The 25565-nt window shown below is 34.7% G+C and overlaps 1 protein-coding gene across 1 annotated transcript in view; it reads left to right on the top strand.

Annotated features, from left to right (window-relative positions):
• Positions 1-25565, top strand: part of TOPBP1 (DNA topoisomerase II binding protein 1) — a 57316-nt gene that overhangs the window by 16145 nt on the left and 15606 nt on the right. The window contains exons 10-22 of the mRNA XM_023527480.1: positions 6060-6403; positions 7084-7256; positions 9997-10208; positions 11445-11722; positions 17621-17794; positions 17884-17993; positions 19731-19854; positions 20490-20636; positions 20754-20856; positions 21793-21985; positions 23432-23652; positions 24489-24655; positions 24894-25005. Coding sequence (XP_023383248.1) covers positions 6060-6403; positions 7084-7256; positions 9997-10208; positions 11445-11722; positions 17621-17794; positions 17884-17993; positions 19731-19854; positions 20490-20636; positions 20754-20856; positions 21793-21985; positions 23432-23652; positions 24489-24655; positions 24894-25005 — 2358 coding nt within the window. The remainder of the gene's footprint in view (positions 1-6059; positions 6404-7083; positions 7257-9996; positions 10209-11444; positions 11723-17620; positions 17795-17883; positions 17994-19730; positions 19855-20489; positions 20637-20753; positions 20857-21792; positions 21986-23431; positions 23653-24488; positions 24656-24893; positions 25006-25565) is intronic.

Genomic DNA, 25565 nt, shown 5'->3' on the forward strand with positions numbered 1-25565 from the left:
TTTTTTTTTAATAAAAGCCATCCTAATAGACATGAAGAGGCATCTCATTGTGTTTTTGATTTACATTTACCTGAAGATTAGTGATGTTGAGGATCTTTTCATGTGTTTATCGGCCATCTGTATGTCTTTGGAGAAACATCTATTCATGTCCTTTGTTTTTTAATTGAGATGATTTTTTATTCTTGAGCTGTAGGAGTTTTTTATGTATATATATTCTGAATATTAACCCCTTATCAGATATATGATTTGCAGATACTTTCCCCATTCTTTGGGTTGCCTTTTTGCTCTGTCTTTGATGCACAAAAGTTTTTAATTTTGATGAAGTCCAATTTATCTCTTTTCTGTTTGTGCTTTTGATGTCATGTTAAAGAAATCATTGCCAAATCTAATGTCATGAAACTTTTCTCCTGTGTTTTCTTCTAAGAGTTTTATAGTTTTGTTCTTATTTAGGGCTTTGATCAGGATGTTGATGTTTACTAAATATTTTTCCTGTATGGAATGATCATATGGTTTTTTTCCTTTAATGTAGTAGATATGTTAGTTTTTATATTATTCAATCAGGTTTAAATTCTTTTGGAAGATATATTCATCCTTTTTATACATTATTATACTTCGTTTACTAATGTTTAGAATTTTATCTATCATTGTGAGAGTAGTCTATAATTTTCCTTTTCATGTTGTCTTTGCTGGGTTGTGTTATTAGTTGATAAAATGGTGAATTATTCTCTCTTTAAAAATCTCAGAAAAAGTTAGTGTAAGATTGGAGTTCTCTAATATTTGAACGTATGGTGAAACTCATCTAACTGGTCCTAGTATTTCCTTGTAGGATGATTTTGTAGTACTGGTTTGTTTAATGGATATGGGATTATTTATTTCTTCTTGAATCAACTTTAGTAACCAATGGGAAGTTTCTGGGAAGCTTAAAGACTGGTTTTGTTAGTCTTTTCAACAAGCCAGTTTTTGATTTTTTTGTTTCTGTTTTATTTATTCTTTGATCCCTTTTCCTCTTTTATTCTCTCATTTCTTAAGTGGCATAATTTGTTTTTTGTAGTCTTTCTTTTTATCTAGGTATTTATGTCTATATATATGTCTATATATTTCTCTGAAAATATTGACTTAAGTACAGGATATTTTATGTGGCATTTTGTAATTGTTCTATTCTAGATATTTTCTAATTTTATTATATCTTTGGTCTATGAAGTATTTAGGAGGTGGTTTTCATAAATGTTCTTCTGTGCCTCAGAAAAATGTTTTCTGTGATCGAAGGTTTTTATACATTAAGTTTTGTCTATGGAATAATGAAATAGATGTGTTAGACTCCTCCACTATAATGGTGGCCTTGTCAGTTTATCCCTGCACTGTCAAATTTAGTTTTTTTAATGTATTTTGAAATTTTATTACACGGTAATCTTTATTTTCCTAATGACCTAAAATGGATTTTGTCTGATAATACAGTTGTCCCTCCCTCATGTGGGTCAGTATTTAGTATGACTGACTTTTTCTTTTAACTGTAAATTTGGTTGATTTACACTTACTGTTATTTGTGATATATTTTGATTATTTTCTACCATCTTATTTTGTATTTTGTTCCATTTTTCTGTTTCCTTATATTTTTTAAAGATTTTTGCCTACTTTTGAATGAATTGAGCTTGCCCCCTCCCACCCCAAATCCCACTCTAAACTTTATGCTTCCCTCCTCTAATTTGGAAGTTATGTATACTATTTATATTTTCAGTGGTTACCCTTGGAAGTTTAATGTGCACCATAACTTAAAATCTAAAGTTATTCAGAATTTTTATCTTCCTCTTGAATAATACTGAAGAGGAATTTTCCACTCAAATGGCTAACCTTGTAACCAGCTCTTTGTTCTGCTTCTATAGACATGCTTGCCGCATAGGCCGAAGGGCAGGGTGACCTCGAGATCAACTGAAGACTCACCCTCCTCTTTGCTTGTTCTGTCTAGATAACAGATGTATCTCCTTTGCTTGTTTGTGGATAAGCCCTATAAAAGGTTACCCGTGAGTTTGAGGCCCAGATCTTCAGAGCACTACCTCTTCTGAGATCACCATCATAATAAACCTGAGTTCTCCAACTCTCTGAGTGGTGCTTGGTTTCTTGCCAGTCTGATTTTTCTCCAACAATACAAGAACCTTATAACACTCCGTCACTACTGACAACATCCCCCTATACGTGTACTTACTAATACACTCAGCTTATGTGATTTTGTGTGATATTTTCTTTGTCTTTTTTAATGTTACAATTATTGTTGTTACTGTCTTATTTATATGGTCAATATTTTTTGATTTGCCAACATGTTTATTTCTTTTCTCCCTATTCCTTGTTCCATCTGAGACCTCTCTTCTGGACTCATTTTCTTTCCTCCTGAAATGTATCCTTTAGAAATTCCTTCATTTCTGTTAATGACTTTATTTTGCCTTTGTCCTTAAAAAGACAGTTCTACTAGGTATACATTTCTAGACAGCTCTTTGGAGATGCTATTTTATTGTAATTCATGTCCATGGCTGCTGTATAAGAAGTCAGGTGTCAGTTTAATTTGTCATTCTTTTGTAAAAACTCTTATCTTTTTTTCTCTAGCTATTTTTAACATCTTTTATTTTTCGTGTCCTAGAGTGTTATTTATTTGTCCTCGTGGAATTCATTGTACTTTCTAAATACAAGAATTAGTGACTTTTTTTTCTTCTAAATTTTTTTAATCTATTATCTCTTTGAATATTGCTACTCCCCCAATCTCTGTATTCTCTAACTCCCTTAGCTCTGTGTATAGGTTACTTAACCTGTTCTTCTAATGTCATTATTTTGTCTTTCTGTGATTTATTGTGTGATTTTTCAGATTTTCCTTCCAAATCACTATTTCTCTGTTCAGCTATTGCCTAACGTGTTTAACTCATTTATTAAAATTTCAATGATTATTTTTTATATCTGTAAGTTCTAGTTCTTTTAATAGGTTGTTACTCTCTCATGTGTTCTGTTCTTTATTTAGAACACAGTTAAACCTGTTGCAATATCTGAATGGAGGGGAGGGGAATTCTCTTGATTGTTGTTCATGGTGCCTGGGTTTCTTGTATGTTTTGTGGTATTTGTTATAAACTCATTCTTATTTGGACTCTAGGAATTCTAAGAAGGCTGGAGTTAGGGTTTGTTCCTCCAGAAAAGAATCAGGTTAAATTTGCCAGGAACCTAGGAATATCCCAACTCAGGACACCTCTAAGTTAGTTTATTGGCTAGACGTTTCTTGGACCATCAAGATTGTGTAAATTTGTTCCCTAACCTACTTTGAGGACCAGCCCATGATGACAAATTCTCAGGAGAGCCATTTTTTTTTCTTGACCCAAAGCCAAATTCAAGTGTACCCACTCCCCTTTTTCAGGGTATATTTGTTATTTGTTGTTAGTTGATCGGTTGTGGTCATTTTTACTGAAGGCATTTCCCTTCAGTGTTTCTAGGGTTTGTTTCTTACAGTGTATTCTGGCCTACTGCTAATTTGTGTGAGACCAAAGGCTTGAGTCTTGTCCCTCCCTGTGATATCTTTCAATTCTAAGAGTCTAGGTTCCAGGTAACCATTAGCTTGGGTAATCAACCACCTGATGCTCTGGATTCATGCTATTTCATTTTTAGCCCTTGAGGATTTCTCTTGCTCTCTTGCAAACTCAGGTATGCATTTATAAGTATGCCTTTAATATTTTATCCTATATTTTCATATATATTTTCACTTATTCTGTATTATCCTATATCCTATGTTTTACAGTAAGAGCATGTCAAATTTCTAGCCTACCATACTTCTAGAAGAGAATTTCCAGTATTTTTTTTACCCACACTATTTCTATTCATGGTGTACTGCAAAATTGATTTTTGTCAGACCAGTTGCTTATGCTTTAGGAATGCATCACATCAAGAGATCATTCTAATCTTATAGGTTCTGGTATAAAGAAACCACAGACTGACCAGAAGTAGTTTCATGCACTGTCCTTCAGCAAGGCCAGTACTTAGCAGAGGCAGGTGATCTTCCTTTCTAAGGCAGCTAATGGTCTACTGACTTTAAAAGGTTCTGATGACAGTAAATCTCAGTGAATCCTCAAGTACCTTAAAAAGAATGTAATCAGGTATTTTACAGTTACTTTTTAAATCAAAATTACTTTTGATTCAAGAAAACTTTGAATAATAGGTTCATCAAAAAATGACTGTGGGCTTCTGAATGAGGTCTGTTTGAAAAAGAGGTTCTACTGCTAAAATAAGTGGAAAGAACTGCTGTAGAACTTGTTAATTTATTCTGAGTCTCTTAATAACTGTAGGGTTTTAATTACAGTTTACAAGAACTTGTTATTTCTAGTTCGTTTTATAGTGATAGTCTAAAATTCCCCAGGGTTTCTTCTTTCTTCTCATCTCACCAGCAATATATAGACCTCAAACAAAGTTGGGTTTTTTTCCTCCTAGGTGTGATTGTAAAATAATTATAATTGCAAAACAAAATTGTTTTCACATTTTATATCAAGAATAGCTATTTAAAAACTACTTTGCAGAATGTTTTATAGTATGTCACCTTTATTTCCATAAAAGCTTACTTATCTCCATATATCTCTATAAATTGGAAATATACTATTATCTTTTATTCATTACAGTATGAAACAGAGGGTCAGAGAGTTACGTGACTTACTCATAGTAAATGCTCTAGACAAAACCGTGCTGCTTCAGAATGTCAATTAGAGCAGTTTAAATACTTGCGTTAAGTAGGAATGTTACGTGTGTGTGTGTGTGTGCGTGTGTGTGTTGTTAAGTAGTTTAAAAGAAAAAATGTTAATGTCTATTGGAGATGAGGATAGAAATAAGATGCCACTAGAACATAATGTTGTGGATCCTGGAGTCAGACAGACTGGTTTCTATCTCATTTCAGCCACTTAATAACTATGACCATAGGCAAGTTATGTAACCTCTTTAAATCTGAGATTTCTCTCAAAGAAAGAGTATAGATGTACCAGTAGTATCAACCATATAATATCATGAGCATTAATTACATGCATGTAAAACACTTAGGCACAGTGCATGTATAAATGAATAAATGAAGAGTTCTTGGAGAGCTTCTGGGCTTATTGGAATCCAATAAAGCAAAACTTGGCATACTTTTTTTTGGAAAGGCTGGACAGTAAATATTTTAGGCTTTTCCAGCCACATTCTGTTTCTGTCACATACTCTGTTTTGTTCTGTTTTTAACAACAGTTTTTTAAAATGTAAAAAGTCATTTTTAACCTATAGGCTGTGGGCCCAATTTAGCTCTTAGGCTATAGTTTGCTGGTCCCTACCATAAAATGTTACATTCCAACACAGTTCCACCAGAGTTTTCAAAACTAAGTTTTTACCTCTTAAACTTTTAGCCTTGATTTGATAACATTTATTGTGTATTAGGAACTATGTATTTGAGTTATTGACATTTATATTTTTATATAAGCTATGTTTTTTTCTTCTACCCATTAATCATCCAGCTTCATCCTAAAATAAAGTATTTGAGACCATTTGCTTGGGTCCTTGATCTTTTAAGAAATCTTAGTAGAAGCTAAGTAGCTACAATTTCAGTATGAAACATTTTAGGAATTTTTGAAAAAGAAGTAACCATAGTTCTCTTATTATTATATTTGTACAGTTATTTCCAAGTAAAAGGCTTAACCATTTAGGACTGTTACTTCTATTTTTTCTTTAATGAGATTTTCTCAATTGTGAATTATCTAAACCAGTTTTGGAACTAAGGCCCATGGAGTTATTAGAGCTTCATAATTTTCAACTAATTGGAGTTTCTAGTACACTAGGAGGGCTTAGAACAGTAATGTGATTGCTGTTGTCCTTCCTGATGCACGGTGGTAATAATGACAACACTTGGTAGCCCAGAAGATGCAGTGGGTTCGTACCCTTTATCTTTGTGTACTTCTTAAAGCCTTCATTTTGTTAAGTGTGGTCACAGTTCTCTATGTTACCTTAATATCCTTGCTTGGAAATAAATTTTAACTATAAGATAAATTATCTGTTAGAAAACATTTCTTTTTTCTTTCCAGTTGAAGTCACGAAGTCTGAAGTTGGGACCTTTAATGATACTACTCATGTTGAGCCTTTTAATGACTCTACTCATATTTCTCTGCAAGAAGAAAACCAAACTTCTGTCAGTCATTGCCTCCCTGACGCTTCTACGATTACTGAAGAAGGTTTATTTAGCCAAAAGAGTTTCCTTGTTTTTGGTTTTAGTAATGAAAATGAATCTAATATTGCACATATCATAAAGGAAAATGCTGGAAAAATCGTGTCCCTTCAGAGCAGAATTGTTGCTGATTATGCTGTGGTTCCTCTGCTGGGGTGTGAAGTAGAAGCAACTGTGGGAGACGTTGTTACAAATACATGGCTGGTAAGAAAATACTGTAGCAGTTGAAATACAGTATTGAAGGATATCTGAATGCCAGGAGTGTTCATGTTTATTTCTTAGGCAGTTCAATTTAGGTAAATTGGTATTCAGATATAAGCAGAGTATGGATTTTGCTTTTAGCAAAGGCAATTCTAAAATATGAAAACGTTCAAGCTTGGTCCTAATCTTGATAGAGTAGAGGTTATTGTTTCTCAGGGGCCTAAGCAGCAGCAATCCTTCTTAGGGAGTTACTCCAAGTCAGCTCATATGATTTTTGTCTTCCCTGTTTTCTCAAAACCAAAGCATGACAGGCACTTTTGTATTATTCCATCTTGTTGGCTTATCACTGGTAACTTTACCTTCCAAGAATTAAGAGGAAAAATTATAAACTAATACAGTGGAAGAAATTAAGCGTAAAGCCATATTTAGTAACTTCAATGACAAGTCTAGCTGATTTTAATATCCTTAATAGTTTAGAATATAATATTTAATATAATGAATTGATGTATATATTGCTTTAAATATTATAATTTGAAGTGTATTGAGAATGAGCATACCCAAGTTTATAATAAAGTAAAATTGCTCTTAATCTAAACTAAAATTACTTCTGCTGTAACTAGACCAGTGTTAACCACTGGTTGCTTATTTCGGGGTGATGTTATTGTTTCTCTTCTTTTTAAAAGGTGGCTTGTATAGACTATCAGACTTTATTTGATCCGAAGTCGAATCCTCTCTTCATGCCAGTCCCAGTAATGGCAGGAATGACTCCTTTACAGAATTGTGTTATTTCATTCAGCCAGTGTGCAGGAGCAGAAAAAGATTCGTTGACATTCTTAGCAAAACACCTTGGAGCAAGGTATGTAGTATTTTTAGTGTACCTGCCACCTTGGTATACTTTTACTTGTTTCAAATTATTGGAGAGCATTCAGATTAGTCTTTGGCTGGGTGTCTATAATATTTGTGGGTAGCGTGTAGTGTATCTGTGTGATGGCTCAAAGTGGGAGAGGGGAGCATGCTACTAGGTGGATGCCTGGGGAGTCTTAAGACTACAGGCATTAGTGCTTACCTGTCAGGAAGGAGAATATTTAAACGTGATACTTAGGCCATTATGGAATATTGCTTGCCCAAGTAGTATTCCCTTCCACATGCCATTTGGTTGATTTATTCTTTTTCACTTGCATCCATTGTTCCTGTGGTTTTCAGCCAGAAACGCAAACATTAAACAGGAGTAATGAATACTTTGAGAGAAAAAAATGAATTCAAAAGTTACTTTCAAAGTCCAGATTAACCCTAAGTGAGCATTAGATGATGACTGTTTTAAGAGGAAGTAGAAAATTGTTAATATCAGTAAATGTAAATGAACCAAACTTTTACGTCAAAAGTTATTTTAGATTAGATTACGAAGTAACACTTAAAATTTAAACGAGAGACGCACCTAAAACAAAGTGATTCAAAATATTTGAGGGAAAAAGATTGGCAAAGATTTGTCAAGTAAATGCAAACAGAAAGAAAGGAGGAGTTGCAATTTTAATGTCAGACGAGTTTGGATTCAAATCAAAAGGCATCAAACAAGAAAAACACTGTAAATAAAGAGTGCTGTTCACACTTTATTTAGAGCATGACTGTTATTCATAAAACAAAAATAGATATAAGGAGTATTTGACAGAAGTACGCTATTTGTAGGAGACGTTAATTCCCATCTTTTACTTCATGACAGGTCAGATAGAAAACAAGGATAGATTTAAATAGCATAGTTAGATATCGACCCTGAAACAGTGACCGTACCTTTTCAAATCCCTGTGGAACACTCCTAAATGTTACCCATAAAGAAATTGTCCACAAAAAAATACCTCAGTGAATTCTGCGAAGTAGAGTGAAGACCATATTCTCTGACAACAATGCAAAAAACTAGAGATGAATGATAGAAAGCGAAAAGATCTTATCAACTGGACATTTTAGAAATGCTTTTAATAACTCTTGGTTCAAAGGGGAATTCAAAAGCATTTACAAGCTACTGTAGAAATCATTTTCAACCCAGTAATAACAGGGGACTCCACTACCTAGATTGTGGCCTTAAAGTACCATTTCCCACTAAAACTAAAGCTTAAAGAAATGATTAATTCCAGATCTGGAGCAGAAAAGGTATCCAAATAGTGACTACTCTTAAAAGAGAGAAAAGGGTTGTAACTGAGAACAGACACGCTGAAGAGATTCCGGAGTGACTGGCAAGACTTTGTCTTCTGACACGGGTGGTGGATATAAGGGTTTTCACCTTATAATAATACATTAAATTGTATGTTTAAATCATTGACCTTCATGTATACGACCAATTAGAAGAGCTAATGAAAATAAAGGCCTCCTGCTTGGTCTACACTGAGGTAAAATACCTAGCAGCAAGTGTAACTTGAAACTTGGAAAAACTACAGAAACTTGTAAAATGCTATTGAGGGAAGCAGAATAAGACTTGAACAGTAAGAAAAATGGACATGTTTTTGGAAAGGAAAATTAAATATTATAAAGAAGTTTCTGTTATCTCCTGTGTTAATGTATAAATTTAACATGATCTCAATAAAAATGCCAACAAATTTTTTTAGGAAGGGCAATAATCAAACTAATTCTTAAATTTATAAAAGATTAGCAAGCAGGAAAGTCATGAAAACTCTGAAATACAGTACGTAGTTATTTAAGTATATTTTATAAAACCTCACTAAATAATAGTATGGTCATAAGTAGCAGAAAGTTCAGTGAACAAACAGAAAGTCTAGAAATAGACCCAAATACATATAGGAATTTAGCATAGTAAAAGCAATATTTCCAGTTATTGAGGAAAAGATGGTTTATTCAATAAATAGGATTCAATAAAGTTAGTGTGACATCTCATACCAAAATAAGTCCCAAATGGATTAGTGGGTTAAATATGAAAAATGAAACAGTGAAAATACTGGGAGAAATGTAGAATATTAAATTTTAGAATTGAGGAATTTGAACATAAAACCCAGAAGTCAAAAGAAATGACTGAATTCTGTTTATACCTCAAGTGGTGGACTCCTGTTTCTGCCCTATATTCTGTGTTTAATATTCTGGGATCTTAAGCAAGTCAGTTTCTCTATATTTTTCCCCTGGTTGTATCTTTACAATATTTTGTAAAATATTGGTATTTCACAAATACTAAGAGGATCAAACGCACTTATATTTGAAAATGCTTTGAGCAGTTGTAACGGGCTAAAAAGATAGAACGTGTTATTCAGATGCTTTCTTTGATCTTCTAGTTGTTCATGGCTCCTTTTTGGAAGAAAGGCCAAGTCCGGTGGGTGATGACTAAGGAGGAAGTTTTTCTGTTTTTTTTCTTGAAAGTCTCGTTTAATTAACGTGCTTATGTTTCTATAAAAAGTTGAATTGTAGCAATACATTTTTATCATAGAGTAAGCGTTTGCAAGGGGATTAGCCTGTTTTTAAGCTATATGTAGAACCAAATTTTAATCAGTATTTTCTTATACTTAGAACTTTAATAATACTATCGTATTAGAAACTTCATTCTTAGTTTGCTGGCTTATTGTGTATATGACCATTTTCTTTTCTTTAAATATAACTTTCAGTGTTCAAGAATTCTTTGTTCGCAAATACAATGCAAAGAAAGGCATGTTTGCCAGCACACATCTTATACTGAAAGAGCCAGGTGGTTCTAAATATGAAGCTGCCAAGAAGTGGAATTTACCGGCTGTCACGATAGCTTGGCTTTTGGAGACTGCTAGAATGGGAAAGAGAGCAAATGAGAGCCATTTTCTGATTGAAAATGCACCTAAAAAAGGTTAATACTGTGTTTTGTTCTTTTATCTATAAGTTTTTACAATGTGATGGTTTCTGGGATATCAGTGTGCCAAAGCTTGATTTTAGGGTAAGGTCATCGATTTCTACTTTTCACGTTGGGTACAAGGAGCCACTGTTGGGCATTCATTAGTGGCTGGTGAAATAAATGTGTGCTCATAGCACAAATGTTTAATTTGTATCTGTACTATCAGTTGTAGGCACTATCTGAAAACTAGAGGATACAAAACAGTGTAGGAGCATTCCAGAGTCTCAGTGTTTGAAGTCTAAAGATGTGAGCGTGGCCCTCTTGCTGTTCTTTCTGTGGCTCACACCGACATACCGTGTACTTGGCTATCTCTCTTCCCCTCATCTTGGGACTTTTTTCTAGCCCACCTCATGCTTGCCTATTCCTCCTCCTTGCCTTTCAGTTCTCAAAGTTGGATGTCACTTCCCCTGGGAGGCCTTCCTTGACTCACCAAGTATGGCCTTTGTCTTGCCATCACACCCTGTATTACACCTTTTATAGCTGTTATCCCAGTATTATAACTAGTTTACTTTCATGTCCTCCTATTCAACTATAAGCTCTAAAAAGGCAAGAAATATGCATGTCTTTGGCATGTATTTTCATTGTGTAGTATTGGGCCTGGTGTGGAGTAGCCATCTAATAATTGTTTTCATTAAATCTTGAAAAAGTTATTAGCCCCTCTTGTAAAATGGTGGCATCCCTGGGCAAACTTCAAGGACAAGTCAGCAGCTCGGGAATGGCTCTCAGAGCTATTACCTAGAGAGACTGGAAATTTTATAACTGAGGCCAGGTGATGTTTAGTTCATATTAAAGTTTCATTAAGGACTTTCCATAAATTTGACTCTAGTTATTAACTCTTGAGTACACGTAGTTGGAAATTTCTTTTTACTCTGCCTTTAACTAAGATGACATTTATTTATACCATTTTTGGCAAATTGTGAAGTTTATTGAGACTATTTTAAGTTACAAGATGAAACGAGAAGTCTAGTTTCATTCATTATTTGATTCAGTTGATGTGCTTGTCTAACTCTACATATTTTAATATATTATCTGGTTTGTTTCTTGGAAAGTAGGTATATAACTCTGTGGTTTAAAGTGCGCTTGAGAATTCACATGAAAACCAGATAAAAACCTCACTTCTTATGGGCCTCTTTGGAGACAAAAGATGAAATCAGTGGCTCACATTTGTTTCTTTTCTTTTTAAACCTCTAGAGCAAAGTTTAGAAACTGAAATAACAAATGGAGTAAATTTGAATCCACATACTCCAAAGCATCCCGCCACCCACCTGGAAACTCACAAAAAAGCCGTTACACCTTTAGATATGAACTACTTTCAGAGTAAAGCTTTCCGTGCTGTGGTCTCGCAGCACACGGAGCAGGAGGACCCAGCTGGAGGACCGCCACCCCAGAAGGAGCCCTTGTTACACCTGGACACACCATCAAAATTTCTGTGCAAGGACAAACTCTTCAAGCCTTCCTTTGATGTGAAGGTAAGTAAGGTTTATAAAAAACAGCCCTGGAGTTAACAGTTTCATAGTTTGTAAAGTTAAAGCACCATATTCTCCATCACCTCTAAAGTTTGGAGTAGCAAATTTTCCAGAGATGTTGAGAAGTAGATTCCTATTTTGAGTTCCAGTATATAACCAGGATTGAGGTACTGGCTAGAGATATATACATGTGGTGTGAAAGCAGGACATCTGGGTTCAAGTCTTAGACCTGTCATGAACAGTATCACTCTAGGCAGATTATTTAACATATATGAGTTATCGGTTTCCTCTTTTACACAGAGAGGATACTATCACTTGCTCTGAAAACTCAGATTTATCATAAGGATCAAATGAAATGGTGAGATGAAGTAATTACATAAACTATCCAATAATATTATCATTGCTACTTATGTTTCAATACTAGGATTACACCTAGTGCTTGCTTTCTGAAAAAAATCTCTATTATCACCTTTTCAATCATGTCCTTTAAAAAGATGAGTTAAATCTGTACTTTTGTTTGATCTCCTAAGCGCTAGAATATGGCTCCCTTTCTGAAAAATATCATTTCTCAAATCAGGGGCTAATTTAACTTTCTCAAATGGTTTCCCATTATTTCCCAAAGGTGATTTTCTTCACTGTTCCTTGAGTAGCTTTTCGCCTTTCAAGTGGCTATTCAAACCATTGTCTGAGATTTTTTAGCCATGAATCTTTGCAAAATTATTGTACCATTCATCTATTAAAGTTTTCCTCATAGGATATTAAGAAACAACATTTTAATAATTTTTACTAGTATGTTTTGGAGATTTATAAAGTTTACAGATTGTTGATCTTCAGAAAATATAAATTAATACCTGAGACAGTTTTCTCCAAGCTAAATCTTCAATTAAATCTCTTCTGAAGAAACACGTTGTACTGTGATTATCACTGCTCCCTGTGCCTTAAGAAATGGGAAAACCACTGGTTTGGGAACTGTGAGATCTAGAATAGACTTCTGCTTTACCTCTTTCTTGCTGCTTTTTAAGGCAAGTCAGCCTCTTTGGGCTTCATAATTTATTCTCTCCTTTAAAATCATGGAATGTATATACATGATCTCTAAGGTCTCATAGATCACAGTCTTTGAATGGTCAATGAAATAATATTAGTAGGCAAGAAAATAATAGAAATATTTTCAGTCATTCAGCCATTCTTTAGCTTCCTTGCTGTAGAAAACTGATGGTTCTGAAATAGTCTCCGTAAAAGTACAAAACATGTTTACAAGTTTTGTGTTTAGAGTCATAGTTTATTTAGCAGTGTTTTTCTGTTTTTTTTTTTTTTCCTTTTTTGGTGATAAATAATACTTCATCTTATAATCAGTGGTTCTTCAAATTATCATAATATGGTGTATTGAATTTTATCTCTGAAAACAGAGAAGCACCTATGGGATAATCACAAGATTGAACATATATTAGGCCTCACATAAAAAAAAAACACTTCTTATTTAAACTTAATTTTTAATTGACACACATCAGAAAAGTACAACAGATGCATTGCTGTATGAAATGTCAGTGTTAACAGTTGGGAAGCCACTATACATATTCAGAAGGAGATCACTGCCAGTGCTTTAGAGCCTTCCTCCCACCCCTTCCCCGTCACTGTTTCCCCTTCTGGAAAGGTGACACTCCTGACTTCTGTCACTGTAACTTCGTTATGCTTGTTTTTGACTTTTAAATAGATAAAACCATAATATTTATTCTTTTGAGTCTGTCATTTTTTGTTCAACCTTCATTTGGAAGATTCGTCCATGTTGCTTACCTCTAACTGTAGTTCATTGATTTTATTAATGTGTATTATTTCGCTATATGGATATACCTCAGTTTACACATTTAAGCAGTTACTAGTTTTTTGCTCTTACAGCTATGAGCATTCGTCTGCATGTCTCTTGGAATACGTTTACAGCGCATTTCTTTTTGGTATATACCTAGAAGTGAAATGGCTAGGTTTTATTTCAGCTTTGGTAGAGACTGACAAAGTGGCAAAGTGGTTGTACTACCAATATATACTCCGCCAATAGTGTATTGAGCACCCAGTGTTCCCCATCATTGCCACCCGAGGTAGCATACATTGTTTTTTGAAGTTGTTACTTGGAAATAATACCTAACTTACATGAAGTTGCGAAATAAAAATAGTACAAGCTAAATGTTCATACCCTTTACTCAGATATGCAGAGTTTTCATTAATTTCCAGATGAAAGGGTTTTCTTTTTCATTTTTAATTTCTAGTTTTATTGCATTAGGATCAAAGTGTTGTTTATACTCTTTCTACTTCATGGAACTTACTGATCTTTTCTTTGCACCCTGATCTATGATCAGTTTTTCAGAACATTCCTGATTTTTTAAAATGTTTCTTGAGAAGATGTATTCTCTATTAAGGTGTAGTGTTTGATATATACCCACACCCCCCGCCCCCTCCCAAAAGATCTAGCTTATTGATTATGTAATTTAGAACTTTTACCTCCTCTCCTATTTTTTGTTCACTTAGCCAGTCTCATTCTAAGTGGTATTTTCAAATTTCCTAATATTAACGTGTTTCTATTTATCCTTGCATCTCATGCCGTTTGTTTTAAATATATAATTGCTGTGTTAGCTAGTACATAGATATTAATAACTGCTGTGTGAGTTGGAATGTGTCCTTTGTCTCATTTAGTGCTCTTTGGCTTGACGTCTACTCCAGTATCAGGGTCTCACTCCCTGTTCTCTTGTTGTTTTCATTTGCCTCATAAGTGTGTGCATTCCTTCGTTTTTAGCCTTTTCGGATTGCTGTGTTTTAAGTTTGTCTCCTCTGTACAGCATAGAGTTGAGTTTTGCTTTATGAGCCATTTCGCAAATTTTTTTCTTTCAGTTAGTCAAATTAAGTCCATTCACATTTGATAGGACTTATACTTGGCCTCACCCTTGTTTTGCCTTAACTCTACAAACAAATGTATGAAATGCTTACTGTCTGTCTTTTGTGAAGCTTCCTGTCACTTTTGGTGCGACGAAGTACATCCTCCAGGAGATTCCTCAGGAAAGACACATGTGTGCAATATTTCCTGAGCTTGGCACATCCTAACTTCTACTCAGGCCTTGATTCTTCAGCAGATTTTTTTGGATGTACTATTCTTGGTTTGCATTTTCCGCTTGTGTTTCCTGAAAATGCTGCTCCCACTGCTGGACTGCTTTGTGTGCATTGTTTTTGAAAAATTCTGATGTCAGTAATTATTTTATCTTTGTTATTTCATCATTTTGCCTGAAGGCTATGTGGCTTTTTCTTTTAAGTCTAATAGTTTTTACAAGGATGTGTCTAGGTATTGATCCTTCTCAATCAGTTTTCCTTAGTACATGGTAGCTTTTTAAATATTTAGAATTTGGATCCTTCTTCAAATTTTTGGGCTGGGAGATTAGAATAATGGAGCTGCATTGAGCTGAGTTGATTAGAAAGAGTTGAAATTGGGGCCTAAATATCAAGAGTTCATTGTTTTGGACGTAAAGTTTGAGATGCCTGTTAGAAATCCAAGTACTACTATCAAGTAGACAGTTATATATAAAGCCTAAAGTTTGGGGAATGGTCTGGGCTAGGGAAAGAAATCGGGGATCCATATTTTTAGGTAATATTTAAAGCCATAATTAGAACAGATGCCAAGAGAGTAAAAGAAGAAAAGAAGAGGTCCAAAGAACACCCCTAAGGGCTCACATTTAGAGGAGAAACCAGCAAAGAAGTCAGAGAAAGGACCACACTCCAAACTCCCCACACCCTCCCCATTTCCCCACAGTGAGGGGAAAGAAAGCCTAGAGATTGTCTTAGAGGCCAAGTAAGAAAGTTTTTGAGGAAGTGGTTAGCTATGTCACATGCTGCTGAAAGATCATGAGAGGTGAGAACAGAAAATTGGCCACTGGATTTAGTCTTATGGGTCACTGGTGATCTTAATAGTAAGGGTTTTGAAGACATGGCGGAAAGAGGAACCAAAAAATAGGATGGTAAGTATAGGGCAAAATAGGATCAAAAGAAGATTGTTTAAAGATAACCAATGTGAGTGATCCACGAGAGATACAATTGATCACGCAGGTGAGAGAATGGAATTGCCGAAGCCACATCTTTGAGTTGGTGCGAGGGGTTTGGATCTAGTGCTGAAGTAGAGGACAGTACCAGAAGGGAAGCAGTGTTTGTGGCACACGTGCTGAAGACAGGTAGATGTGGCGTGGGAGCTTCTGATTTCTTTCATATATGAAGAATCCTTTTAATGCTATGTAAAAATTAAAATAAAAAACTTTGGCAAATAGAAAGCCTTACCACGTTCTTGCAAAAAAGATTAAACACTGTAAAGATCTATAAAGGTAATAATGAGTCTATGAAAAATAAAGCAGAAATAGTATCAAAAGTCTGAAAAGAATAATTGAGGACAGGCACTCGTTCTACTAGTTATTAAAACCTAAAGTTGCAGTAATTAAAAGCAATTTGTTATTGTCACATGAATAGTCAAATCAGTGCACAAGATTACATCCCATAGATAGTAGAATGCATTAGATAAAAGTAGTATTTAAAGCAGACAGCTGGTAGCCATCAGAGAACACAGGATGAAACCTCTTACTGTACATAGAATAAATATCAAAGGATCAGATATTTAAACACAAGAAATGAAGGCATAAAAATTCTGGAACAGGACATGAGAGAGTTTGCTTTCGAATAATCTCAGCGTGAGGAAGGCCTTTCTAACTATAACATATACCCCAAAAGAAATAAAATTCATAGGAATTTGACAGCAATAAAAAATTGTCCACATTCAAATATGCAGTTTTATAAAAGTGCAATAAAAGTATTTGTTTAAAAAGTCTCCATGGCAAAAGTTTGACAAACTACAAATAGGGAACGAGTATGTATATCACAGTGTATACACACACACACACACACACACACACACACACACACACACACATAAATTCATAAAAGATATTCATGCAGTGAATATAAAAAAGACTAATATGACTCAATGGAAAAATAGGCGAAGGACAGGAAGAGATTGCTATCACAAAAAATCAAAAATATTATATATGCATAAAGATGTTTAATCTCATTCAGTTTAACAGGGTGGAAAATTAAAGCATGCAGGTAGATATATTTACTTATCAGATTGGCAAAATAGAAAAATCTGATTACCCACTGTGCTGTCAAGTGTATTTGGAAGCATACGCTTGAATACTTTGCTCAGGAGAGTGTCAGTTTGATACGTATATTTTGCTTAACAGTTTCCTTTACTCTTGCATGTGCAAAATGGTGTGTGTACAAGGTTATTTGTTGCATTATACTGGCAAAAGATTGTTCATGTAAATATTCAGCAATTGAGCACTGGTTAAATGCATTCTGCTATACACGTGGAATACTATGCAGATGGGAAAGAATGAGCAAGCCCCTGCACAGCGGTGACATCTCGTAGGCTTGGGAACAGGAACTTGTGTTGTCCTTTCAAAGATTTGTCACAATTCTCAGCTCAGTCTGACATTTAATCTTCTTTATAGTTCCTGTCTTATTTATATCCATCCTTGCTCTCTTGTTTCCTTCTGTGTTTTGTCTGCTTGCTTGTTTTTTGTTTTTGGTTGTCCTTTATTTTAACTACAACTTAAACTCTTAAGATTCAGGCAGATGTGACTGGCACTGCTGAAAATATAAGCTTGTCAATCTCTAAACCAATTTGCTGGATACTATGAATTTTTTTTTCTTTGTAGTCTATAGAATACGGGTAATATTTCCTTCTTTTTGTTGTTGTTTGGTGGAACACCAGAGGAGGTTAAAGCTGTAATCCAATTAATTTTGAGGATTATCCCCGCTCTTTCTTTACCTCTCCTTTTTCTTTTTCCCTCTCTCTTTCACTCTCCCCATCCATACATACAGGATGCACTGGCAGCCTTGGAAACTCCAGGAGGTCCCAGCCAAAAAGAAAGGAAACTGAGTACACCGCTCTCAGAAGTCATTGTCAGAAACTTGAAAGTTGCTTTGGCAAATAGCTCTCGAGATGCTGTTGCTCTTTCTGCCAGCCCTCAACTGAAGGATGTCCAAACAGAGAAGGTAGAATTAGATCGCTCATTAAAAGAAGTTGTAGATTAAACTTTTCAAACAGGAATGGTTGACCTGTTTCATTTCTTTTCCATGAACAGGAAGAAGCTCCAAAGCCGCTTCACAAGGTAGTGGTATATGTTAGTAAAAAACTCAGTAAGAAGCAGAGTGAACTAAATGGAATTGCAGCCTCTCTAGGAGCAGATTACAGGTAGTTGGCTTGTCTTTCTGCTTGGTGGTGATGTGGCCTAAGTTTATAGGGAAACCTAAAACTGTCGTGAGCTTCTACCAGGAAACATTTATTTTGCCTTATTTTGTCATAATAGGACCACAGCATCCTGAAGAGACCACTGATACTGTCTCCCGCCTTCCAATAGTTAAGCATCCAGATCTTCTTATCTATAAAATCCTATTCATTTTTAATTTACCACATCCTTTCAAAATACCCTCTGCCGTGTCAATTCAGTCTTAGATGTATATATTTTTAGGGTATATTCAGCAAATATTTGACAACCTATTTTGTGCTGCTCACTATTCTAGAAATTTAGGATCCATATTGGGAGGGGTATAGTGTAGAAGAATCCCTGTCTACAAAGAGTTTATGGACTAGTGATATAGCTTTGTCTGAAATGAAGCATATTTTACCTTAGAGATTTTCAGATTAGAGCCCTTCTGTGAGTAGCACTAAATAGTCTAGCAGCACTTCTAGTAAGATGGTCTTTTTTAAGGATGTTTTGATTTTTATCATTTTTGCTACTTTGGAGACACCAATTAGAAAATCTGCCTTCCACCCTGACATCCAGGCTAGAGACAGGTCTCTAGCACAAACGGCATCAGTACGTGAGAAGCGAGAGTTGCCTGTTCCAGCCCATGCTGAGTTGCTTGTACTCTCCACTCTCTGCAGTGCTAGCTTTCTCCATCACTTGTGTTCAGCCATTCATAGGTAGCATAAAGATTGGGGTTTACAAGTAAAAATAGTTTGAGGAATATGATCAGCTTCATTTTCCCCTTTGTTAAGTCTTATTTCAATTAGCTTTCTATTTGATAAAAGAAGTTAGGTCAGGAGAATATAAAAATAAAATGTATCTGTCATAGTTATAAGCATCTTAATGTTTAATGCATCTGTTATAGGATAGTGAAGCTTTCTTATAACTTCATATTATCTATTACATATATATTCTCTATTATGTTATAGTTAACCTATTATATTTCCTGTTACCAGTTGCTGAGCACTTAGTATGAGCCAAGCATTATCTCATTTTATTCTCTCACTAGCCATATTTGTCAAAATTTGAATGCTTCCTTGGACATTCTGTTTGGGTGTGAACTTGATGTAAGAGTTATAAGGAACATACAGGATTTGTGTTTTTATAAGATTTAAAATGCCAGTCTTCTCGGTATGAAAAATAGAATATATTGCTGAAATTCCTAAATAGGAACTAATTGGTCGATTGCATTAAAGTTTGCATTAAATCTGTCCCTGGAATGGATTGCTCAGACTTGGTGATGGATGAGAGGGAAGAACCCTTTAATGTGCAGAGGTTACAGTAGTTAGGTATTCATAGGATACTCATTTCTCAAGTGCAGATGTCCCAATGTTCCCTTCCATAAACTAGGACCACAGCATCCTGAAGAGACCACTGATACTGTCTCCCGCCTTCCAATAGTTAAGCATCCAGATCTTCTCAACACATCAGATGCAGCATCTCCTTTTTATTACAAATGTTTATATGACACGTTATGTCATAAATATAACAACGTATATACAACTAGAAATATATCTATAAAATTTGACCAAAATGTGGAGCCTATCCTTTAATATTCTTGCTTACTCTAGTTCTCGAAGGTTTTTTCAAGGTCAGAATATTCTGTTCATAGAGAGTAATGATCTTAAACTAATGTAGATATTTCTCTTAGTTATCTGGTTTTGTATGTTTGGTTGTTTCAGATGGAATTTCGATGAAACAGTGACTCATTTTATCTATCAAGGGCGACAGAATGACACTAATCGAGAATATAAATCTGTAAAAGAAAGAGGAATACACATTGTTTCCGAGCACTGGCTTTTAGAAGTAAGCATTATTTTTTTCCTCCCCTCTCTGCTAAAGGAAAATGTATACAAACATTATTTCAAGGCACAAACCAATTTCAGTGGACGTAAACAAGTTTGATAACCTTAGTTAACAGTGCACATCTCATTTCTTTGGCATCAAAAACTTAAGATCTTTATTCTTTGAATATTTAATAAGTCTTTAATGTATACTCTTTCTGAGTCCCTGATTCTGTTCACTAATTAAAAATAATATGAAAGAAAATTTTATAATAATTTGAGAATTAATTTAGCATACCAGTGCAGTTTAAGACTGTATTTTCTTTTTTCTTTCCTTTTTTTTCCTATTCCTTTTCCTTTTCTTTTGCCTTTTTTCTTTTCTTTCTGGATAGTCTCTGGAGTGTGGTTGATACCTTGGCAAAAGCATAGAAATAGAATTAGATTTTATACCTTAATGGACATGACATTAAAAAGTGAAGACAGTTTAATTGTCCTTTATATAATGGAATTTTTCAACGTCAACTACTTTTCAAAATTTGTTTTGCAAATTTTTATCATCTTATAACGTAATGTATTGGTTATCTTTATCCAACTTAACATCATTTATTCACTAAGATTTTTTTCAGTCCTAATTTAAAACACACCATTGTATTGCAGTGTGCCCAAGAGTATAAACATCTTCCAGAATCTCTTTACCCACATACGTATAATCCCAAAATGAGCTTGGATATCAGTGCAGTACAAGATTGCAGACCCTCTAATAGTCGACTGCCCTCAGCTTGTGCGACAACAAAGGATGATGAGGTAGATAATATGGACGATATATTTACCCCCTCCTTGAGCTGAATGCATAATTATATATGCTGTGAAACCTTCTACAATAGCTTGGTTTGAGAAATTGTAATTTTTCTCTTTCACTAGCCAGATCATTTGCCTGTAGAAGAAAATGATATGGATAATATGATCACTGATGATAAAGAATTAGCAACATCAAATGGAAATGGAAAGGATGACTCTAAAGGAGGTAAAATATTTTAAATTACAAAAGAAAATTGTTTATATTTTTCATGCAGAATAATTTCTTTGCAGCAAATGAGAAAATAATTTTCTGTGATGCTCAATACAAGTAAAGTGTATATTTGAGGATTGAATTGAGGTTCCATGCCAGTCATTAAGTAATAATTTGCAACATTTTAGGTGATTGAAATGTGAAATTTGTGGAACTAGGTATTTTACAGAGTTAGTGTGATACACAGCCCTATTTTATTAAAGGTAGTGAAGTTGGTGATTTAAAAATTTTTTTGGTTCAGTTCTTTCCAGTGATATTCCGAAAGTTTTCACATGGTTTTAAAGGTACAGGAGGTATGGAGAGTTTCTCCTACCCTTTCATTGTTCCTAATTGTTCATGTATCTTTCTAGAGCTGTTCTATGCATATGCAGTCATAAGTATGTATGTTCTCTCCTTCCCTACTTTTAAAATATACATAAATGGCGGACTACACATATGCTGTTTTATGCTTTGATTTTTCTAACAGTTCACCTTGCGGAATGTTTCATAGCGTTACATAAGGAGCTGCTTCAGTCCTTTTTTTTGGCAACTGTATAGTATTCATTGTATGAATGGTCCACTGTATATAGCCAGTCCCTTATTGATGGGCATCTGGGTTGTTTCTGACTTCTTGCTATTATAAAGAGTGCTGCAATGAATAACCTTATATCTATAGGGGTCCTGTTTTTAGTGGATTAATATTTTCCTTGCTCATCCTACCCTACCAGAGCTTTCCCTATGACTTACCCATTTAGTTAGTCCCACTCTGTTCATTCCAAAAATATTTATTTAGTACCTATTTCAGTGTTCAGTCTATATAGAACCCAAGGATAAATATATTGTAGTCTGTATTTTTAAGGACAATAGGGGAAAATCACTTAGCTTGATTGTTGTATTTGTGTTTGTTTCAAGCTCTGACACAGACCTTGGAAATGAGAGAGAATTTCCAAAAGCAGCTGCAGGAGATAATGTCTGCAACATCGATAGTGAAACCCCAAGGACAGAGGACTTCCCTTTCAAAAAGTGGTTGTAACAGTGCTTCTTCAACCCCCGACAGCACCCGCTCTGCCCGCAGTGGACGAAGTAGAGTCCTAGAGGCACTGAGGTACGTACCTGTCTCTCACCTGTCTCTCATCTTGGTGGCAGAAAGGATTGACTGGATGACTGGAGAGAAAGGTAGCTCCTTAGGTGGGTTCTTTCTGACTCAGTTCCATGAGTTAAGCCTAATTTTGCTTTTTTTATTTGTTTGTCTATTGTTCTTTAAATTAGTAAAGAAGAAGTTTAGAATATCAAGACCAGTAAAAGGGTTATGCTACTGGGCCTTATTTAGCCCAAACTATATATATTATATTCAGATATTACCTTTCTTCCTAGCTTTTCTGTCTTCCCTCTCTTGTTCTAAGCAGTTTTAGAATTCTTAATTGGGGGCAGGAAACATACACAGAGGTTTGTTCTATACCAGGCAGTGCTTCACAGCAAGGCATGATTTAAACAGTTACTTCTTATTGGAACTACATTTTGTATTGACTATGAATTTATCATTTAGGAAAGGTGATTACAGGTCTTAGTGTGGTGTGACTTAAGTTCAGTAACATTACTTCATCTTTTTCCTGATAGAAAAATCTCTATGATGAGCATGATGGCACCTACATCTTGAATTGGTTAATTGAACTCTGCATTTATCTTATGTTATGTATTTCACGAGTCTAATTCTTTATCTGAGTACTGAGTGAAAGTGGCTTTTTGTTAGTGTACTTCAGGTCATGTTTTATCATAGCGAGCCTAAATCTTGTGTCAAGCCTGAATAAATACTCTGGGAATAAAAGGTTATCTTCCTTGTTTTTGAGGCAAATGAACTCTTAGGGGCTACCATCAGTATTGGTAAATTATTTTTACTAATATTTTCCATGCATACACACACATCAAAAGATTCAGTGTATACATTGAAAGAAAATAGCTGAAATTCTATTTACTCTACAGTGGAATTGTTACAATTATACCGTAAAACACACTTTACTTTAGTTCAGCATAACACTGATCTACCTGAGACTCTGGAGGGTTTGATTACCAAGAGCCAAAAGGACCTTTTAAGGCAGCAATTACAGGACACTTCCCATGTAATTAAAGTTATTATTTTAAGTGATAAAAATATAACTACTGGTAAGCAAAGTAACCAGTTTTCTAAACATTACCATGTTTTCCTAAGCCTGTGTAAGTAAGAATAATCCCACTTTTAAATGCAGCAATCATTTTGTAATTTAAAAATATTTTGACAGTGAACTTTTTTTCTTCTTTTGAAGTTTTAAATACATGGACATTCATTCAAAATATGTGTTTCATTTCTTGCTAAAACAGATAAGTTTCTGGGAGACACAATTAAAACAATTTCCCAAAGTTTGTTTATTCAGTAAATATTACCAGGTGCTTACTGTGTGCTAGATGATGGGCATATAAAGGCGAACCATAAATTTATAGTCTAACTTAAGGAATTTATGAATGTGAATTTTGTTATGGCTATCCGTTTATTAAAATTGCCACTTTTATTCCTTAGGCAGTCTCGTCAAACAGTACCTGATGTCAACACAGAGCCCTCCCAAAATGAACAGATCATTTGGGATGACCCCACAGCCAGAGAGGAGAGAGCGAGGCTTGCCAGCAATTTGCAGTGGCCTAGCTGTCCCACACAATACTCTGAACTTCAGGTTGACATTAACAGAGTGGAAGATTCTCCTTTCCAGGAGCCTTTACATGATTCAAAAACTGCTGAACAGGGTAATGAGAAAGAAATCTATTTACTTGTTTGTATTAAGTACATGTTGCCCTCTTAAAAATAAACAGATAAGCACATTGTGGTTCTCTGAATTGTACATGCAGATGAAAAACTTGCTAGGTATTTCTGATTTTGGTCTAAACTTAAGACTCAGAAAAATAAGTATAAGTTGAGGTAATTTATCAGTAAACTGAAAAATATATTTTGATTTTTAAATTTAGAAATTTAGGATTAGGCATTTTTTTTTTCCAGACATAATTTTCACCATTATTCTTTTTCTTTCTAGTCCTTTTTGCGTTTTTTCTCCTAATAATCTTATTTTCATTTGCCTTCTTCTGAATTCTACCCAGCACATACTTGCACACTTGTTCTTTGGATTTGTATGCGTTCCTTTCTGAATTCCCCTGTTTTTTCCTTCCTTGGGCTTTACCCTGGAAACAAAATGTTTCCTCTCTTCTTTAGTCATCTTTTTGCCCCCTTTCGCATCACATGATTATTTCTCTGCACTAGATACATAGATTTATCTCTGCTTCTGATTTTCTCCAAGTGTAATATGGCTTTTCATTTTACAAATTTGGGATACATGTTACTGATGAGAGCTTGGTATTTAAAGAAAGGGTTAGGAGAAGCCCACAGGTAACACCATTTGCCCTTTTAATGCTAATTAATTACATTTATTTATAAGCTATAGAAATAGGCTACTATTTTTGCATGTAGTTTTTACATTCCAGAATTTGTATTTAATTTCATCTTGGCTAAGACAGATGAGAGTATTTCCCAGAATTTGTTCTTAGTCATGTTTGGATAATATCACACTGCAGCATTTTATTGCCCTCAGCTGTCTGTGATCCTGGAAACATATGTGTGACTGAGGCCCCAAAACACCCGATCTCTGAAGAACTGGAAACTCCAATAAAAGACAGCCACCTGATCCCTACACCGCAAGCCCCCAGTATTGCCTTCCCCCTAGCCAACCCACCTGTGGCTCCACACCCTAAAGAAAAGGTTTGTTTATCCTTAGTATGGCGATATGGCTTTTAGATATTGCTGTTACACTGAATTTAGAATTTGTTGATATCAATATCAAAGGTTCATCAAATATTGAAAACTGCATTTGTTTGCATTGTATTATTTCTATATTCGATAACTCAGAAGACTAAGTAAAATGTTACTATAAAAGAACTAAATACTTGATAACTTTTTTAGTGTTCATTTTTTCTAAAATAAAACTCTTCCATTCCAGATTATAACAATAGAGGAGACTCGTGAAGCCTTAAAAAAACAACACGTATTTCAGTTGTCATCTCTGAATCCTCAAGAACGTATTGATTATTGTCATCTGATTGAAAAACTAGGTACAAGTATTTTACTTAAGTCAAAAATGTTCCATATGTAACCTTATTTGGAAGTCGGATGTAGTTGATACTGATATCATATATAAGGTATAGAAATTGAAACAAAAAAGATGGGTGAGTTGACATTGAGTCAGCATTAGAACTTCTACTTTAACAAAGCTCTAATCTAAATCTAAAGTCATAGGATTTAAAGATTTAAATTGAAACCAACCATTAAGGTTAAAGAATATTCTGTGCTTGCTTTGAGCACTTGTTCACTGATGAAACCTTGGACCAAATCAGTGAAATTATAGACTTAAATATAGATAAAACCACATTTTAATGAAGTCGAAGGTGTGGAAATATCCAGAGAGGAGCCCCTCCTTCTGTAACATTATTCCTATTCCAGTAGTTGTCAGGCTCTCAGTCTGACATCATTCTAGAAGCAGCATATTAGAAAAGTAACCCAGTGTCTATAGCACCACTGTCTAATAGAAATAGAACATGAGCCACACATGTAATCTTAAACTTTTAGTAGCCACATTTTAAAAAGTAAAAAGAAATAGGTGATGTTAATTTTA

This window comes from Pteropus vampyrus, unplaced genomic scaffold (genome assembly GCF_000151845.1).
Source record: "Pteropus vampyrus isolate Shadow unplaced genomic scaffold, Pvam_2.0 Scaffold1, whole genome shotgun sequence".
In the NCBI taxonomy this organism is placed as follows: domain Eukaryota; kingdom Metazoa; phylum Chordata; class Mammalia; order Chiroptera; family Pteropodidae; genus Pteropus; species Pteropus vampyrus.